General features: G+C 37.6%; 1 protein-coding gene and 1 pseudogene across 1 annotated transcript; both read right to left on the bottom strand.

The window, feature by feature from the left end:
• On the bottom strand, window positions 469–1,500 carry Or8c15-ps1 (olfactory receptor family 8 subfamily C member 15, pseudogene 1; annotated as a pseudogene).
• On the bottom strand, window positions 13,497–14,438 carry Or8c16 (olfactory receptor family 8 subfamily C member 16). Its single transcript, NM_001000441.1, is given in 1 exon segment — window positions 13,497–14,438. A coding segment is annotated over 1 exon segment (942 nt).
• Window positions 14,439–21,684: the final 7,246 nt, after the last annotated feature.

Genomic DNA, 21,684 nt, shown 5'->3' with positions numbered 1-21,684 from the left:
AAAAAAGATATAAAAGGAAACTTTAAAATAGTATTATCTTTATGTATAAAATATATTAGACCAAAGTCTTAATCTGGAACAGGTTATGACAATCAGCATGGATAATCTTAGAGTATAGATGAGTCTTAAATCCCAAGAGTAATGGCACAAGGCTGCCTGGCACATGATGATGATGATGATGATGATGATGATGATGATGATGATGATGGTGATGACGACGACCATGACGGTGATGATGACGACAATGATGGTAGATGATGGTGGTGGCAGTGCTAGTTCTTGTGCTGGTACTGATTCTTGTGGTGCTCTATGTGGCAGTGTGAGTTATGGTGTTGTTGTGCATATGTGTGTGTATATGCAATATAGTTGAAATTCTGAACTAAAGATAAAAGTGATAAAAAAAGCCAAAAAAAAAAGAAGAAAGGAAAGAATGGAAAAAGGGTAATTGGGGATGAAAGGCAATGAAACGACCCTACCATGGAGTGAGAGACTACTGAAAACACAGCTGTTACATCACATTGTGATTCTCTTCATAGTTTTCTTCACAGCAAGTTTGACATCCTTGTTTCTGAGACTACAAATAAGAGGATTCAGCATGGGAACCATAAGAGTATAAAACACTGAGAAAAATTTCCCCTGGTCTATATACTCAGAAGATGCTGATTATAAATAAGACATAAATAAGCAGCCCAGAACCATAGAATATACTAACAGTTATGATGTGAGAACCACAAGTACCCATGGCTTTAGACCAACCTGTAGCTGATGACATACAGACAATATTTAAAAGGATGGAAACATATGACGTTAAGATAACAAGACCAGATGCAATGACAACTATGCAGGCAATAAGAGAGCTCACAAGTTCATTGGCATAGGTACTGCTTCAGGAAAGCTGGAGAAGGGGGAAGATTTCACACATGTAATGGTTGATGATATTCGAATCACAAAAGCTGAGCCTAATCATGCAGCCAGTGTGAGCCATGGCACTTGCGAGTCCCATTAAGTAGGACCCAATCATGAGCAGGGAACACATCCTAGGAGACATAAGAATGGCGTAAATCAAGGGCTTACATATGGCCACATAACGATCATAAGCCATTGCTGTCAGCACATAACACTCAGAATTAACAAAAAAGCAGAAAAAGAATAGCTGAGTCATACATCCTGTATACGATATGATGCTTTTTTCTGTAACAAAACCCATCAGCACTTTAGGGGTACAGACAAATGAATAACAGAAATCAACCAAGGACAAATTAAACAGGAAAAAGTACACTAGAGTGTGAAGGTATGAGTTTGGACAAATGAGAAAAATCATTAAACACAAATTTCCTATCACAATGGCTGAATAATTCAGCAATTCAGCAGAAACACACACACACACACACACACACACACAGAGAGAGAGAGAGAGAGAGAGAGAGAGAGAGAGAGAGAGAGAAATAAGCAAAAAAAATAAAAAAAGACACCTGTAACTCAGGTTGGTGTGTTAATCACATAAAATAAAAAATCAGTCACAGAACAGTCGTTCTCTACAGTCATTTGCTTTTTTGCATTCGCATCTGTTGGGAGAGGGAAAGCAAGTGACATTAAAAAGAAAGTATCTTTTAGCAGGAAGAGATTTTTGAAACTGCTGGGTTTGCAAGTACAGTATTCTGTGAAAATGCTGCAAGGTATTCAGTCATGACAACACAGGTTGAATCCTGAGAAATCCCTGGTCCCTTTGTTGTTTCTCTTTGCAGAGAGAATGCTGAGGAAACTCTAAGTATATCTTGAACATCTTTTCTCGCTTCTCTTTACTCATCAGTACAGATCAGAAATTTAAAAAGCAGTAATAATGTATTATTAAACTTTAGGGGGGTTGGGGATTTAGCTCAGTGGTAGAGCGCTTGCCTAGGAAGCGCAGGGCCCTGGGTTCGGTCCCCAGCTCCGAAAAGAAAAAAAAGAAAAAAAAAGAAAAGAAAAGAAAAGAAAAAAATTAGAATTTACCTTTGTGGCCAAAGGAAAATTATTACAACAAATAAATTTGCTGATCAGCTTTGTTCCATGGAGACTGTATTGCTCCTGCAACCAATGGATTCTTCTCTGTTCTCCTCAGGAATCCAAAACTTTTGCTGATAAAGATGATAGTAGCCATAATGAAGGTCTCTTTCTAACACGCTATGAAAATTACACCGTGGAATGTGACAGTTTCTGTACCAGATTTTTTTTAAAAAGTTTTCATTCTCGACCTCAGAAAGAAAATAGCACCCTTATATGAGATTATAAGACATTTTCTGGTTCAAGCAAGAACTTATTCCATGATCCCCAGTTCAGTGAAAATTGTTTCAAACCCTGGAAGATTATTTTCTTTAATATTTTCTCTCATGTTTCATGAGTCCCTCGAATGAATGAATTAGGGAACCTGTATTTACATCATGCAGTAAAAACAGGTTTGTCACATTTGAGACTCAAAGTTGTGATTACTTTATAATTCTCCATCAGGTGTACTGATTGACAAAGTATTTTGTGGTCTGCTTTGGAAATTTCAGCATAGTGATCAGCACAACATTTCAAGAAAAAAGTTGAGGGAAAACTACATGCTTTTACTTGCAATTTCCAATAAGCAATCGTATTAATACATAGTATATTATGAACATTCTAAATTGTTTTGTAAAAAGTGAGTTGAAACATTATATAAATGTTCCCGCTACCGCGTGTGCGTGCGTGCGTGCGTGCGTGTGTGTGTGTGTGTGTGTGTGTGTGTGTGTGTTTGTGTTATTTAAAGTCAGACTTTTCAGGCTCCTAAAAATAAAAGTGTAAAAATTTATGTCACCCTTCCAGTCTTCATCTGTGCCCAGAGGTAAGGCTGCCCCACAGCCCTCCAGACACAAATCCTGCCCAAATAGAGCTGGTCTCCCAGGAGTTCTCTCACTCCTAAGCTCAAAGGTGAGACCTCAGCTTTGCTCAAATAAATGTCAAAAGTGGAACCTGCCAGGAGCACAGAGGACACAGGATCCAAGCAACAGCCTGGGACAGAATCCTTCCAATCTCTGCCTGTGCCTAGAGCTAAGGATGTCCCATAGTCCTCCTGTCCCAAATCTTACCCAGATAGACCTGGGCTCCAAAGAGCGGTCTCACTCCTAAGATCACAGAATCACAGGCCCACAGGAGGGACAAACTCCAATCAGAGACAACAAGACCAACTAACATCAGAGATAACTAGATGGCAAGAGACAAGCACAAGAACCCGAGCAACAGAAACCAAGTCTACAGGGCGTCATTGGAATGCAGTCTTCCCACCACAGCAAGTCCTGGCTACCCCAACTTACTGGAAAAGATTCGGATTTAAAATCACATCTCATGATGATGATAGAAGACTTTAAGAAGGACATAAATAATTCCTTAAAGAAATATAGGAGAACACAGGTAAACAAGTAGAAGCCATTAAAGAGGAAACACAAAAATCCCATAAAGAGTTACAGGAAAACACAACCAAATAGGTAAAGGAATTGAATAAAACCATCCAGGATCTAAAAATATAAATAACAGAAAACAATATAGAAACAATAAAGAAATCATGAAAGGAGACAACCCTGGAGATAGAAAACCTAGGTAAAGATCAGGGGTCGTAGATGCAAGCATCACCAACAGAATACAAGAGATAGAAGAATATCAGGTGCAGAAAATACCATAGAAAAGATTGACACAGTAGTCAAAGAAAATGCAAAATGCAAAAAGCTCCTAATCCAGAACATCTAGGAAATCCAGGACACAATGAGAAGACCAAATCTAAGATTAATAGGTATAGAAGGGAGCAAAGAGTCCCAACTTAAAGGGCCAGTAAATATCTTCACAAAATTATAGAAGAAAAATTTCCTACTTAAAGAAAGTGATGCACATGAACATACAAAAAGCCTTCAGAACTCCAAATTGATTGGACCAGAGAAGAAATTCTGCCTGTCACGTAATAGTCACAACACCAAATACACAAAACAAAGAAAGAATATTAAAAGCAGTAAGGGAAAATGGTCAAGTAACATATAAAAGCAGAGCTATCAGAATTACACCAAATTTCTAAACAGAGTCTATGAAAGCCAGAAGATCCTGAGCAGATTTCATACAGACACTAAGAAAACACAACCGTGAGCCCAGGAGAAACCAAGATTTTCCATGACAAAAACAAATTTAAACAATATAGTTACATAATCCAGGCCTACAAAGGAAAATAGATGGAAAACTCGAACACAAAGCGGGAAAGTACACCTTAGAAAATGCAAGAAATTAATCTTCTCTAAGCAAACCCAAAAGAAGAGAGCCACAGAAACATAATTCCCCCTCTAACAGCAATCACTATTCCTTACTATCTCTTAGCATCAATGGACTCAATTCCCAACAAAGAGTCATACAGTAACAGACTGGATACATAAACAGGACACAGCATTTTGCTGCATACAGGAAATGCACTTCAGTGACACAGACAGACACTACCTCAAAATAAAGGCTGGGAAAAAAATTTCCAAGCAAATAGTCCCAAGAAACAAGGTGGGGTAACCATTCTAACATTGCATAAAAACAACTTTCAAACAAAAATTATCAAAAAAATATAAGGAAGGACACTTCATACTCATTAATGGAAAAATCTACCACGGTGAACTCTCAGTTCTGAACATCTGTGCTCCAAATGCAAGGGCACCCACATTCATAAAAGATACAATGACATTAGTAGAACAGAAAGTGGGGAAGAGCCTCAAACACATGGGCACAGGGCAAATATTCCTGAACAAAACACCAATGCTTATGTTCTAAGATCAAGAATATAGGACCTCATAAAGTTGAAAAGCTTCTGTAATGCAAAGGACACTGTCAATAGGACAAAATGACAACCAATAGGCTGGGAAAAGATCTTTATCTGTCGTACATCTACAAATAATTCAAAAATTTAAACTCCAGAGAATCTAATAATCCTATTTAAAAATTGGGGACAGGGATAAAGAAAGAATTCTCAACTTAAGGAAAATCAAATGGCTGAGAAGCACCTAAAGAAATGTTCAACTTCGTTTGTCATCAAGGAAATGCAAATCAAAATAACCCTGAGATTCCACCTCATACCAACCAGAATGGCTAAGATCAAAAACTGAGGTGACAACAGATGCTGGCAAGGATGTGGAGAAAGAGGAACACTCCCCCATTGTGTGTGTGTGTGGGGGGGGTGGCATTGCAAGTTGGTACAAACACCCTGGAAATCAGTCTGGGAGTCCCTCAGAAAATTGGATATAGTACTACTTGAGGACCCAGCTATCCCACTCCTAGACATATAACCAAAAGATGTTCCAACATATAACAAGGACCTGCACTCCACTGTGTGCATAGTAGCCTTATTTATAATAGCTAGAAGCTGGAGACAACCCAGATGCCCTTCAACAGCGGAATGGATACAAAAAATGTGGTACATCTACACAATGAAGTACTACTCAACTATAAAAAACAATGACTTCATGAAATTCTTAGGCAAATAAATGGAACTAGAAAGTATCATCCTGAGTGAGATACTCCAGTCAAAAAAGTACGCACCTGGTATGAACTAACTGATAAGTGGATATTAGCCCAAAAGCTCATAATATACAAAATACAACTCATAAACCATATGATGCTAAAGAAGAAGGAAGACCAAAGTGTGGATGCTTCATTCCTTCTTAGAAGTGAAAACAAAATACTCAAGGGAGGAAATACAGGGACAAAAAGTGGAGCAGAGACTGAAAAGAAGGCCATCCAGAGACTGCCACACCTTGGAATCCACCCCAAATGAAGCCACTAAACCCAGTCACTATTTCTGATGCCAAGAAGTGCTTCCTGACAGGAGCCTGATATGGGTGTATCCTGAGAGGCTCTGCCAGATCCTTACTGATACAGATTAAGATGCTTGCAGCTAATCATCGGACTGAGCATGGAGACTCCAGTTGTGTTTTTAGAGAAAGGACCGAAGAAGCTGAAGGGGTTTGCCACCCCATAGGAAGAACAACACTATCAAGCAACCAGACCCCCCAAAGCTCCCAGGGACTAAACCAGAAACCAGTGAGTACACATGGAGGGACCCATGACTCCAACTGCATATATAGCAGAGGATGGCATTGTCTGGCTTCAATAGGAGGAGAAGCCCTGGGTCCTGTGAAGGCTTGTTTCCCCACTGTATGGAATGCTAGGGTGTTGGTATGGGAGTGGGTGGGTGGGAGTAGAAGCTTCATGTAAGTGTGGGGAGAGGAAATGGGAGAGTGGGGGAAAGAGGATAACATTTGAAATGTTAAGTACATAGAATATCCAATAAAAATTTATATCATGTCTCTAATCTTTATTTATTTATATTTATATCTGTGTATTTTATGTATAAACTGAGTCTCATAATAAACGCATTAGGTTGGGTCCCAGTAGTCTATTTTCTTCTCTTACATATATAAAACTATGTGTTAGAACTCTTATACTTATGTGAAAAGGGTGTTGGGTATTTTCCGACTATTTCTTACTCACTCTCCTAATTTATATAAAAATTTCCTATCCTTGGAATTATTGGTATTTCTATTGGACAAGTATTTGCAGGATGCTATTTGGTATGTATATACTACATTAATGTACTGCATCCTTTTCCACTTCCTATTTTATACCAATATTACCCTTCCCATCACCACACACTCAGAGAAATTTTAGCCTGCAAAAATACCCAAAGCATTGTTGAATATTCTATTAGTACCATAGTCCCTTAGAAAATGACAAGTTAAAATGGATTGCTTTGTCATTTTGTATACATTGGATGGAAAGACACTGATTTGGCTATGAAAGAGTTTTATTTTTATTGAATATATATTTTAAGTTAAAAAATATATATTCTTTAGTGTTATTTGTAGCTATATGATTTCATGGATGACTGCTAGACATTGTACTCTAAATTAGGCAGATCATGCCAGGGGAAGAATTATTCTTGCCTACTTAACTATCAATAATTGCCTAGTTGTTGTTGTTGTTAATTCTTTGGTTTTTTTGTTTGTTTTTGTTTTGCTTTGTTTGTGTAGATATAGAGCCCTGTGAAATTCCCTTCAAAGGTATCATGTTTATTATTTTGGGAATTACTGGCATTTAGATTACACTAGTGTTTGTTTTGTTGCCATTTTATGTAGCAGAATACTAGCCCTATGTACCTGCCTGTTTTATAACAATGTTATCCTGTTACCTTCCCATTGCTCAGATCCTATTTAGGTCCTTGGATTGTTGAGCTCTAATGAATATAGTTTCCCTATCATATCTAGGAGATATAAAAGTAAATTTCCTAGTCCTCTTATTCTGATAAGACTTCTGCTCCCTCTTCCTTGATGCTTCTTCAGGGCAGGAGTTGGGGTTGTAGGTTTATCTCTTAGAGCTGGGCACTTCATGATCAGGAGCCCTTTATATTTTGACCATTTGTGGCTATCGGTGATGCTCCGTATGCATCGCAAAGCAAGGCTTCTTTGATGAGGAGTGACAGCTACACTTAACTGTGGATATAAGAATGAGTGTATAGAAGGTAGTTAGGGATTATGCTGCTCTAACGAATGGTAATAGGGTTTCTTCTAACATTCATGACTTCACTAACCCCTGGGAGTTAGCTAAATTTACAGTAGCAGATAAACTTAGAGCAGAAAGCTAAAAGTAATGAGAATCAATAGCTTTTGAATTTTATAAGGAAATAACATTTTGTTAAAGGGAAATTGTGAGCCTTCTATTCTGGAATAGGAATACATAAGGATGACATCATTTTACTTTGGAAGAGTTGATGTTTTTAATGCATTGCCCCAAACATATCAGAAATTGGTTTGGGTTCTGTAAAATAAATAGATAAATACATACATGCATATATACATAAAAATTTTAAAAAACATTAAAATTCAAATGGAATATATTATAATTTTTGTTTATAATCATGTGTGTGTGATTATGTAAAACTATGCAAAAATTAGCTAATAAGTTCATTTTAAGTTTTTTATCTAATATATCATTGTAAATATTTTCTTACTCTTATTTTTTATATTAACACTTCCAGCTTATTATGCTAATTTATCTAAATATTTGGTTCTTATCAGGGTTTTCCAGCACAAGAGCATCTTAGCAGTCAGAAACCATGGAACTCCGCAAAGTCACACCATGCAGCCAACCTCACACAAAAGATTTTATTGTGAGGAAACAGCTCTCCCTGGATGGGCAGAGAGACAGCAGAGGGCTTGGAAATAGGGAGGTGGGGGGAGGATTTATGACTTTTTTCAAGTATTCCCACGGTACTAGTGAGCTAGAGGAAAAATACAGTTAAGCCAAAAGTATTGCTTGTCCCTTAGTGCTGAGTCATAGTGCATGGATATCCAAGACTCAGATTTTTAAGGTGTTTTTTCCTGGCCCTTTTGCCAATGTGGAGTTTAATCAGGGACACGGTATACTTTCTTTGGCCCCTTTCCCTATATTCCTGTCTTCCAGAGGTCTTACTCTTTTAAGTCTTTCTTATGTGAGACATTTTCAAGGAAGATGTGGACATATGCCCACTCACTCCAGACCAAGAAACCACCCACAAAAGTCCAGCCAGGAAAAACCTGACAGGGGTCACAATCCCCTGAGAAGGGGGAACCACAATTGGCAGGATGCCTGTACAAGATTTGACAATGGTTAAGGCTTTAGTGCATTTTCTTAAATAAAGATTGTTGTGGAGGGGTCAAGACCGTTGAGGGTGGGGTCATTTTTGAGCTGATTTCCCTGGGTTCTATTAGAAAGTAGGCAGTGCAATCCAGTAAGTAGCCCCCCTCTATGGCCTGTGCATAGCCTCCAGCCTCCTGGCCTGCATTGCTCTCACTGCTTTTAATGACAAAGCATTGCATGAAACTGTGAATAAAATAAACACTTTCCTGCCAAAGTATATTTCAGTCATGGTGCTATATCACAGTACTAGTACTTCTAATTAAAACAGAAACCATGTGTTCATTAGACTGACTTCCAGGAATATAGTTGGGGAAAGATAGATGGATAGAAGACAGATGCATAGTCAAAAAGCCTGCCAGAGCCTAGGTCACTATTCAAAGACTGCATCTCTAGAGTTGACTGCAAAGCTAGCAGGAACCTTTACAGATGGGTAATGTCCACCAGGCAAATCAGCTAGTCAGCCTATAGCAGCTATTTCCTGCTTCCATGGTATTTAGGAAGTCTTTGAAAACTTGTTAAGTTTTAGCTTTCCTAGATTTGTAAGATTTCTTTACATGCCCAAAACCATCTCTCCTCCCTCCAAAGTTGAATGTTTCATTTGAAAGAAGATTGCTATGAAATACTCTTACATTTAACTTGGTCAATTTCAAGTATTTTTGATTATTTGTGTAATAGAACTGTTATATATAGATACACAGTCATCCTGAATTATCTGTTTACTGAAGTAGGGCAATTCTTTCCTGATTTGTGTAGTCTTTACCTCTCTGTTGATATTAATAAATCATGAGTTCAGGGTTTAGTTTTGAACAGTTACTTTACAGCACATTATTGTGACTCCTATAATTTTGTAGTAAATTGTGTAATTTGGAAATATGAGTACTGCAACTTTGCTCTTTTTCAAAAAATTTGATTAGACTATAAATCGTACCTGTGCGTTTGCCTAAAGTGCTTTGGCTCCTAGTGGGCTGCTCAAAAGTTCTGTACCTGCCCAGGAGATCTTTGGGTTCTCAAAAAAAAAAGACACACTTTAGCTTAATTTTAATATACCGTGACTAGCTTAATGACTGGGCACTTTTAAATCTTCCTGCTACTATCACATATTCCCAGGCTGCTGAGGCAGGAGTGGATAGGCAGGTTGAGGAGAACTGTAATAGGGGAAGGGAGAGGGAGGAGGGGAATAGAGGGCTTGTGGAGGGGAAACTGGAAAGAGGATAACATTTGAAAGGTAAATAAATAAAATAATCAATAAGATACTCCTTAAAATCTATGTTTCATCTCAGCTATCCAAGACCCAATCAGGGTGTGGCCTTTAAGGCCATTTCCCCTGATTCTTATCTGACAGTGAACCTTTCTGGTCTTCTTCTACCCCATCAGTGATCGGTCCTCCTGCATCTAAGGCCATTTCCCCTGATTCTTATCTGACAGTGAACCTTTCTGGTCTTCTTCTACCCCATCAGCGATCGGTCCTCCTGCATCTCTCACCTCTCTCAGTCCTCTCCCACAAATGCCCAGGCCCTACCTCAATCTACCAGCCTAGCCACTGGCTGTGTAGCAATTCTTTATTGCCAATCAAATCCAGTTGGAGACAGAGACCCTCATGCCACCTTTGGAAGCTGAAATGAATTGAAACAGCATTAGAACTAAAAACAAAACAAAAAAACAAAACAAAAACCAGTTCTTCTCTCAGACATAAATTGAGCATAACCACATAACAATTATGTAAATTACAAAGTATGAGCTAGTATGAGTTAACTAGTTTAATTAATTAATTAGTTTATCAATTTGTAACTAAAGTACTCTACCACTTATGGCATTCAGCACTCTTAGCCATTTATATTTGAGTAAATTAGAAACACTTCAATATAATTAAATCAGAATCTTATATAATCATGAATTTTACTATGTGGCCCTTAGCTTATGTTAATCATCCTAAACGGTTTATAATAACAGCTATTAGCAAGACTGGGCCAAAGCCTTTTATTCTTAAAGAAGTTGTGTAGGCACAATGCCTATCTAAGAGTAACAATATTAATTTCAAATTTTATATCAATATACAGATTTATACCAATGAAAACCCTATTTTTTATATCAATATGCAAATTCTATAGCAATGTATTAGCCCAGGGAATGATATCAATAACTGATAACTGTTTTCTCATGAAACTTCCAGGCTTCTCTACATCATAGCATATATCTGAGGGATCACAGTGATAACCCTGACCCAGAAAGATATCATGGTATGTGCTTACTTGTAAGTGCACAGTAGCGTTTAAGTAAATGATAAGCACACTGAAATCTAAAGACCCAGAGGGATCAAGTGTACTTATATCCACTAGCGTTACTCTGATTCTTAATTTACATTGTATGCCGTTTTAAAACTCATTGGCATGTATTTTAAGAATAAATATTTATGTTGACTTGTTTAAAGTCATTTCATTTCCCTAAGACACAACGAACAACTACACATGTCAAATAAGGTTGTTCACTTCCCAGAACTAAGCCAGGCTCTTTGCTGCCTTTTTCTGCACCGTACTATGCTAATGGCTGCAATACAGAACTCAGACCACACTTTGTAATTGCGCCTGAGGCTCACATTCACTTTCTAGCTTGGTAATAACCCTGTATGGATGAATATTGCATATGTTGTTTTATGTCTTTTATAAACATTGTTCATGTTTTAAAGTGCGTGCTTCTGAATAAATACAAAACTACTTTTGCCAATCCTGTTTAATGTTTAATCACACAGAGATGACAAAGCAAAAACAAAACAAAACACTGTAAGAGTCTGAAAGACTCTAGGATGTCACACTACTCTTGAGAAATGAGGAACATTCAAGAATCATATCATTCTTAAAACAAACAGAAATGTTTAGCTCTCTAATACCATTAATTTTTATCAGAATAACTTAATTGTTAAAGACATTATTTTTTCTAATTCTTCAGTTCTAATTCAAATATTGTAAAAAAGTCAAATGTTATAAATATAAAATATACTTACAATTTCCATTATACCCTAAGCATGCCATTCCTTATTATATAGTTATTTCCTTAAAATTGAAGTATTCCCTCCCAGAGGAAAGACAGGAAACTCACAAAACACATTGTCTTCAAAAGGCCCTGCCTAAGACCAGATTATCAGTATGCAGTTCCTGGAGGGAAACAGACTCTAAAGTAAAATGTACTGCAAGAAACACAGGGAACGTCACTGAGTGAGCTTTAGATGAGCATCGCCCATATGTCTGTGGGTCTTTCATTGACCACTACAAAGCATGTGTGCTACCTAATACAGTCAAAAAGAAAGTATAGTAAAATGGTGATTTTTGATTGTACACTTCATGATAAAATGTGATATAATTCTTAATCTATATACTAAACTATAAGAATAGTTAAAAGTTACACTTCAGAAAGGCTTAACAAAACTCCTCCCATCCTTTCAGAAAGAGAATCATTAATCTAAAATAACATGTAAAATGTTATGTTTTAGTTCAGCACACTATACTACATTATTCTGAGGCTTCTGTAGGGAGATAGACCTTTTATAAAACTTGAGCTCCAAAACCCTGTAGACAAGGTCTCTGCCATAGGCACCTCGAACAGGTTCATATTCTTATAATTCATTTCTTGGAGAGTCATAAGAAATAACTCTCCAGAAATTATCTTTTTCTTCTCTTTCCATTTTCCTTTTCATGTATTTATACATAAAAAATGCAGCATGTGTGAAAATAAACTGTGTGTCATTAGTTGTATTGCCCAGCCAAAGACATGTGACCATTTCCTCATCTAGATGGCAGACAGATATAGAGGCAGACATTGATAGAGATTCTTCTTGATTGTTGGAACCCAGTCCCAAATATATGAACTATATCAATAGGTTTTTATTCCATGTGCTATTTCTTTTACAGAAGTAAAATGATAACTTTTAAGAAAACACTATCCATTCTATGTAATGTGGAGAAACATGTGCAGAGAAATGGGCCAACACATGCTATGATAACCTTAAAATTAAAACAATTTCCTAGCTAATTACAAATTCCCCTCATCGCTTCCAAGCTCAAATACAAGAAAAAGAACCATATCAAAGAATAGCTGGAATGGTGAAAATTAGATCTGAAAATTGTCTTCTCATCTCTTTGTGGTGGTAATAAACCTGTCAGATAAGGAAGTTATCTTTCACATCATGTGAAAGATATATCAGACAACTGAGAAAGAAAAGATTTGGTAATTAAGCATAGAACTCCAGGAAATTTATTAAATTTATTTGCTTGATAAGAATAACAGTGGGTACAGTTGGGAGGGCTCAACTATTAAGAGCACTTAATGCTCTTACAGAAGGCTGTAACTCAAAAACTAGGGAATCTGAAACCCTTTTTATCCACGGCAGGCCTGTGAATGTACATGGTAAATATACACTGAAGGAGGTTCTACACATACAAATAAAATAAAAAAATATGTACAAATATTTTGAACAAAAGACATGAAAGATAAGGTACTAAGAAAAATTATCCTTGGATTAAAAGAAAAGACTGACCAGGGACTGGGTTCCAACAACCAAGAAGAATCTCTATCTTAACCTGGTATGTCTTGGAAACACATTGAATATGGGGATGTCTCATATCCTCACAATACATACAGAGTTATATTGCATGATTGAAAGAGAAATGTGGTGTTATAGCATGAATTTTATCAATGCTATTGAAGGACAATGATAAATAAACTAATACAATATAGGAAATATGAAAGACAAGGATGAAGGAAAACATATCAAACAGAAAGTGATGAGTCTAAGGAATGCACCATAGCACATGTCAGCTTGTGATTCTTTTCCACGATTTCTGCATAGCAAGCTTGACATCCTTGTTTCTGAGGCTATAAATAAGTGGATTCAACATGGGCACCAATAAAGTATAAAACACTGAGAAAAATTTGGCCTGACCTACAGTCTCAGCAGATGATGGCTTGACATAAGCAAGCAGCCCAGATCCATAGAAGAGACTAACAGTTATGATGTGAGACCCACAAGTGCCCAAGGCTTTGGACCAACCCTTACCTGATGACATATGTATGATATTGAAGAGGATCAGAGCATATGAGACCAAGATAATGAGGCTACATAAAATGATAGCTGTACCCACTGCAACGTAGCTCATAAGCTCATTGACATAGGTGCTACTGCAGGAGAGCTGGAGGAGAGGGAAGATGTCACACATGTAGTGGTTGATGATGTTAGAATCACAAAAGGTGAGCCTGACCATACAGCCTGTGTGAGCCATGGCACTAACAAACCCCATCAAGTAAGATCCAAATATTAGCAGACAGCAGATCTTAGGGGACATAACCACCTGGTACATTAATGGCTGACCAATGGCCACATAGCGGTCATAGGCCATGGCTGTCAGAACATAACTCTCAGCATTTATAAAAACACAGAAGAAAAACAGCTGAGTCATGCACCCGCTGAAGGAGATGGTGTTCTTCTCCAAAACAAAACTCATTAGCATTCTGGGAGTAGAGACCATTGAATAACAGAAATCAATGAAGGACAGATTGAAGATGAAAAAGTACACGGGAGTATGAAGGTTTGAGTTTAGGGAAATGAGACTCATTAAGCTCAAGTTGCCCATCACAGTGGCTGTGTAGTTCATCAAGAACAGAACAAATAGGGGCAGCTGGAGCTCAGGTTGTTCTGTCAGTCCCATTAGAATAAATTCTGACACTGAAGATTTATTTTCCATAGTTTTCTCAATCATGTGTGGCACCTGCAAGAATAAATGTAGAAAGATAATATTAACCTGGAAATCATCTCTCACTGCAAGAGTGGAGTTGGATGTATAGTTTCCAGTAGAGTTGGATGTATTTGTTTGCAAATATGAGTAAGGGTATAAGGTGTCCTAAGTAATTATCAATTCCTCTTTCCCCTACCCATGATTTGTTTAACTCTCTAGAAAGTTCCCTTGACTTGAAATCTTTTCTTTTACTTAGGGTTTATTAAGAATTATGGCTAAAAAGATCAATACACATATTCCTCAAAACATATGTTAGCTAAATAGATGATAGACAGATAGATAGATAGATAGATAGATAGATAGATAGATAGATAGATAGATAATGTGGTTTTGAATAAAAATGTCAAGATAAACACAACTCAATTCTCACCTTGTTTCATCTTGAGATTTCCCTGACATTGGAGGTCATGGTGTCTTCCTTCACACTGTGCTCAGAGAGTCAAAGCTGTAAATAATGAAACAGGTGATAATAATCTGTGCAGATCATGTGCCCCACTTCTATCAGAAGTTTGTTGGGGACATTGGCATGCTTTCTATTTGAGAAGTTTACAAAGATGCTTGTCTCATATTAAAAAGAGACTACAGTGTTTTCAATGAGTCTTCAATATTTCATAATCAATATTTCGGGGAAGCATTCATTAGAAGTACAGAGAATTATTCTCTTTATGAGTGTTCTTTGGGATGAGTCCCTTGATGGTAGAAATTGTTAGGCTTATGCATTAGAACTAAAGTCAGTTCTTTAGAGAGTCAACATTCTACTCCATTTATAATTTCCCAGCAGGAGTGTCTATTCCCCAGGGCAGAACTGTGGATTCATCATCTCTTCCTTAAGCTCTTCAGAGCTCTACAAGAGAAACTATCCAGGGACATGCTTGCTAGCAATGTGTAGCTTTCCTATAATTTCAAAAAAAAAATAGGACTTACCATATATTAATATTACACAAACATATTTTTTTTTCTTTTTTTCTTTTTTTTTCTTTTTTCTTTTTTTCGGAGCTCACAAACATAATTTTATAAAGGGGATAAAAATTATGAAGAAGCACTCAAGATAGTACAAAATTACATTAGAACATTTGACTTCCCATCTATGAAACTTTAGACTATGCTGGTCATTGCTTTTGTCCATCTGTATTTCCTTATGAATAAGTATAAATATAAAAATTGAGACATCTAGATGAGTGGTAATATTCTAGGTTAGCATACGGAAATCTAAGGGTACAATGTATATAAACAAAATAATTTTAAAATACATAAAATAAGAAATCTATTATATTTTGAGATTTACATTGTTATTAGATGTTTACTGGATATATTAAAATATACTAGTATGTGTAAGTCCCCTATACTGTTTATATGCTTACTCAGATAAATAAAGTTGTTCTCACTGTGACTCAACAGGGAGGAACTAAATTCTTCCCATGCTGTTGTCTTGTATAGTGAGACAAAGAGATCTTTGACTCCTACAATCCCATTCCACATTCTCCTCCTCACTACCGTGCACACATTACCCATAGTCTAAGATAGTTCTCTAGCTATTATCAAGTATGTATGGCATAGTAATTGGACTCACAAAATAAGGTGCTGAAGCACATAATTTCATAGGGATTATGTTACACAGAAGGACATTGAACATGTGGAGAAAGGTGTTAAGAATAATAAGAATAATCATGCACATTACACAAAAAATTAATTTACATTATGTCACTTTTCTAGGTATAAAATCTAAATAAAATATTACAAAAACAGTGTAAGATAAGAAAATCCCTGGCATCTATGTATGTATAAACATTATTTCTTTTTTACATTATTCATTGTGTTATTTACTACTTTATAGCCCAATTACAGTTTGCCATTTTTCCCTCCTCCCAGTCCTTCTCTCTCACCTCACCTCTCCTCCTTCTCTGAGAAGTGAGGCCATTCATGGATATCAACCACCCTTCACAGCAACTTGCACTAGAACTAGATGCATCTTCTACTGAGGCTAGACGAGGCAGCCCAGTTAATGGAAAGGGATCCAAAGGCAAGCGATGCTGTCAGCGACAGACTCTGCTCCTGCCTTAAGAGTTCTACATGAAGACCCAGTTGCCCGACTGTTCCATATGTTCAGATGTCCTAGGTCCATCCTATGACTGTTCTCTGGTTGGTAGTTCAGTATCTATAAACTGTATGCCCAGGCTAGTATATTTTGTAGGTTTTCTTGTGGTATACTTGACGATTCTGGCTCCTTCGATCCTTCCTCCTCCTCTTCCACAGGCTTCCCGAGATCCACTTGAGGTTGGGCTCTGTGTCTCTGCATCGGTTTCAATCAGTTTCTGGGTGAAACCTCTCTGATGACAGTCACGCTAGGCTCCTGTCTGAAAGCATAGCAGAATACCCTTATGTCGGGGTTGGGATCCCTCTGATGGCCTGGGTCTCCTGCTAGTACAGTCACTGGTTGGTTCTTTTTTCAAATTCTGCTCCATCTTTTACCTCTATACATCTTGTACGCAGGACAAAGTGTGAGTCTAAGGTACAAAGAGTTTTAAATTAGGTACATCTTTAACACTGAGCAAATCCCATTAGTCTTTTCAGTGGGATGAGGAAATTCAAAGGACTTCTGCCAGATTAGGGAAAGAATTTTCCTATCAAAGCATGGAGTGGGCGAGACCAAAGAATGTCTTTACTATTTCTTTCTATAATGGAGGGTACTTTTGGGAACCATGTTTGTGGTGTGTGTGTGTATCCATCCACCCTTCATTTCTTACTGACGATATATTTTGTCTGTCAAAAACTGTCATGGTATGATATATTTTACATTGTTTGCCCTAGCTGAGATCTCCCATAGGACAAAATCTTTATTAATTTCCAGGTCAGTTTCTTGGCAATACTTTCCTATCCTCAAGCATAATCACAAATTGATCTGACTCTTCACCTTCTGCATCAAATGATACAAGAATCCCAATGAAAAAGTTTTTGGAGAAATTTCTCCTTCCAGTGAGGGAGTGCTCTAATAGTCTAGACAGCTCCTGACTTTGTTGAATTACAATAAAATTATAGCACATCCTATGGGAGTACAAATTTGAGGAATTTTCACATCACATCCCACGACTTTCTGTAAGGAATAGACAGCATCTTAACATTGATCTGGCTTTATGAGTCACATTTGCCGTGTCTCATTCTTCTACCCAGGAAAATTGTTTAATCTGATACAAATTGAGCTTTATTTACAAAATAAGACACTGAAAAATCTGAAATTTTACAATTTCTATTTCACTGTAACAAAAATAACAACAACAACAAAAACAAAAATGTATTAATCTGTAGAAAGATCTCTTTCCAATACAGTTCAGTAAAAGATCACCTATCTGTAAAATGTACATGAAAACTTGACAGAGAAAAACTCTGAGTTACCCGGAAACCGGGAAAGGGAATAACACTCGAAATGTATATAAGAAATACTCAAGTTAATAAAAAAAAAGTCTCTTACGACAGTTGGAACTCTGCCACTGTAACCATTGCAACTTCCCAGTAGTCTACACTTGATTTTAGGCAGAAGTCCAAGAACCTCACATTCTTGTGCCTGGGACTGACCCTTTTGTTATCAAAGCAAAAGAGTCTTTCTTCACCAGATAATAATTCTGATTGTGCCTTTAGTTGGAAACTGCATTTTCCTTTTTTTTTAATTTACTTTTGCATTCCACATTTTATTCCCCTCCTGGTCCACCCTCCAACTGTTCCACACCCCAGACTTCCTTCCCACCCCTCTATCTCTATGAAGATGTCCCTACCCCACCAGACCTCTAAACTCCCTGGGGTCTCCAGTCTCTGGAGGGTTAGGTGCATCTTCTCTGATTGAACCCAGATCCTAGAGTCCTCTGTTGTATTTGTGTTGGGGGCCTCATATCAGCTGGTATATGCGGCCTGCTTGGTGATCCAGTGTCTGAGAGATCTCAGGGGTCCAGGTTAAATGAGACTGCTGGTCCTCCTACAGGGTTGCTCTCCTCCTCAGTTTCCTCCAGCTTTTCCCTCATTTTACCACAGGAGTCAGCAGCTTCTGTTCATTGCTTGGGTGCTCATATCTGCATCTGACTCTTGCTTGTAGGGTCTTTCAGAGGGCAGTCATGATAGGTCCCTTCCTGTGAGTGCCCCAAAGCCTTAGGAATGGTGTCAGGTCTTGGGGCTTCCCCTTGAGCTGGATCCCACTTTGAGCCTGTTGCTGGACCTTCTTTTCCTTGGGCTAGTCTCCATTTCCATCCCGAAGTTCTTTCAGACAGGAAGAATTGTGGGTCAGAGATTTAATTGTGGGATAGCAACCCCATCCCTCACTTGATGCCACCCTGCCTTTCTGCTGAAGGCGGGCTCAACAAAGAAGCTGCACTTTCATCCTGGTGCACATCACCAAAAATGAAAGGATCTGCAAAACCGATTAGGTGGCTCCTCACTTGGTAGGACACTGTAACCTCCTCCTGACGTTCCAAAATAGAAAGAAAGAAAGAAAGAAAGAAAGAAAGAAAGAAAGAAAGAAAGAAAGAAAGAAAGAGAGAGAGAGAGAGAGAGAGAGAGAGAAAGAAAGAGAGAGAGAGAAAGAAAGAAATAGAAAGAAAGAGAGAAAGAAAGAAAGAAATAGAGAGAAAGGAAGAAAGAGAGAGAGAAAGATTTGTTTGTTTTATATGACTACACTGTAACTATCTTTGCAAACACCAGAAAAGCATATAATATGCAATTACAGATGGTTGTGAGCCACCATGTGGTTGCTGGGAATGAAACTCAGGCACTCTAGAAGAGCAGTCAGTGCTCTTAACAACGGAGCCATCTCTACAGCCCTCTACCAACGTTCTTTAACTGCCTATAATTTTCTGTCTACAGGTAGAGCCCTGAGAAATTCAACCCCTCAGTGCTAGCACATCTGCCTGTGCTGTACTCATTCTGGTCTTATTTAGGAAGTTGCACTGTTTCTGCATCATCAGTGAAGTTTCCTGTAATTTATATTAGACACAATCTCATAGCAGCTGGCTAATTCTTCTAGTTTTTACAGTCTTCCCTGCAGACATGCACACCCTTCATTTTCCTCAATTTTTTGAGCATTAGGTGCCAAAGTAGCACTGCAGATGTATCTATAGGGCTACACATCCCACAATCATCTAGGTCTACAATTCTACTGTTGTTGTTTTATAAAATCATATCGATAGATGTAATACCAGTGGCACTGAACTGATGGGAATGGAAATGGGAAGTTCGGAGGGAGAGAAAGAAGAAGAGGAAAGCTATATAATTTTATGTCACTTCTCAATAAATTAAATTTTAGAGGAAGAAAACTTTACAATGCCAATCCTGTAACTGTGTGTAGCAGTACACTGAGCTTTTACAAGACCAGGATTCTTTTCTCTACAAACTTCCTGTTAATAACAAAATCGATGATAAAAAACCACATGATCATTTCATTTGATGCTGAGAAAGCACTTGACAAAATTCAACACCCCTTCATGATAAAAGCCCTGCAGGGAACAGGAATTCAAGCCCATACCTAAACATAGCAAAAGCAATATACAGTAAGCCAGTAGCTAAGATCAAACTTAATGGAGAGAAACTTGAAGAAATCCCACTAAAATCAGGAACTAAAAAAAGCTTCCCACTCTCTCCCTACTTCAATATAGTACTTGAAGTCGTAGCCAGAGCAACCAGATAACAAAAGTAGGTCAAAGGTATACAAATTGGAAGGAAAGAATTCAAAATATCACTATTTGCAGATGATATGATAAGATGCTTAAGTGACCCCAAAAGTTACACCAGAGAACTACTCAACCTGAAAAACAACTTCAACAAAGCTTCTGGGTATAAAATTAACTAAAACAAATTAGTAGCCTTTCTCTACTCAAAGGATAAACAGGCTGAGAAAGAAATTAGGGAAACTACACCCTTAATGATAGTCTCAAATGATATAAAATATCTTGGTGTGACTTTAACCAAGCAAGTGAAAGATCTGTATGACAAGAACTTCAAGTCTCTGAATAAAGAAACTGAGGAAGATCTCAGAAGATGGAAAGATCTCCCATGCTCATGGATTGGCAGGATTAATATAGTAAAAATGACCATTTTGCCAAAAGCAATCTACAGATTTAATTCAATCCCCATCAAAATTCCAACTGAATTCTCTATAGAGAAAGAAAGAGCAATTTGCAAATTTATTTGGAAAAACAAAAATCTCAGGATAGCAAAAACTATACTCAACAATAAAAGAACTTCTGGGGGAATCACCATTCCTGACCTCAAGCAGTATTACAGAGCAATAATCATAAAAACTGTATGGTATTGGTATAGACAGGCAGGTAGATTTACAAAACAGAATTGAAGATCCAGAAATGAACCCATACACCTATAGTCGCTTGATCTTCGACAAAGGCGCTAAAATCATCCAATGGAAAAAATATAGCATTTTCAACAAATGGTGCTGATTCAACTGGAAGTCAGCATGGAGAAGAATGCAAATCAAACCACTCTTAGCACGCTGTAAAAAGCTTAATTCCAAATGGATCAAGGACTTCCATATCAAACCAGAAACACCCAAGTTAATAGAAAAAATGTGGGGAAGAGTCTCAAACACATGGGTACTGGGGAAATTTTCCTGAACAAAACACAAATGGCTTATGCTCTAAGATCAAGAATCGACAAATGGGGTCTCTTAAAACTGCAAAGCTTCTGTAAGGCAAAGGAAACTGCCATTAGGACAAAACAGCAATGAACAGATTGAGAAAAGATCTTTACCAATCCCACACCCTTATATCCAAAATATGAAATGAACTCAAGAAGTTAGAATCCAGAGAGCCAAATAACCCTATTAAAAATGGGGTACAAAGCTAAACAAAAAATTCTCAGCTGAGGAATATCGAATGGCTGAGAAGTACCTAAAGAAATGTTCAATATTCTTATTCATCAGCGAAATGCAAGTCAAAACATCCCTGAGATTCCACTTCACACCAGTCAGAATTTCTAAAATTAAAATATTCAGGTGACAGCAGATGCTGGCGAGGAGGTGGAGAAAGAGGAACACTCCTCCATTGTTGGTGGGATTGCAGACTGGTACTACCTCTCTGGAAATCAGTCTGGAGGTTCCTCAGAAAATTGAACATTTTACTGAGGACCCAACTATACCTCTCCTGGGCATATACCCAAATGATGCTCCAACATATAACAAAGAAACAAGCTCCACTATGTTCATAGCAGCCTTATTTAT

This window comes from Rattus norvegicus, chromosome 8 (assembly GCF_021556685.1).
Source record: "Rattus norvegicus strain SHRSP/BbbUtx chromosome 8, alternate assembly SHRSP_T2T, whole genome shotgun sequence".
NCBI lineage: Eukaryota > Metazoa > Chordata > Mammalia > Rodentia > Muridae > Rattus > Rattus norvegicus.
The sequence above is the reverse complement of the archived record's forward strand: the minus strand, read 5'-3'. Positions and strand labels throughout refer to the sequence as shown.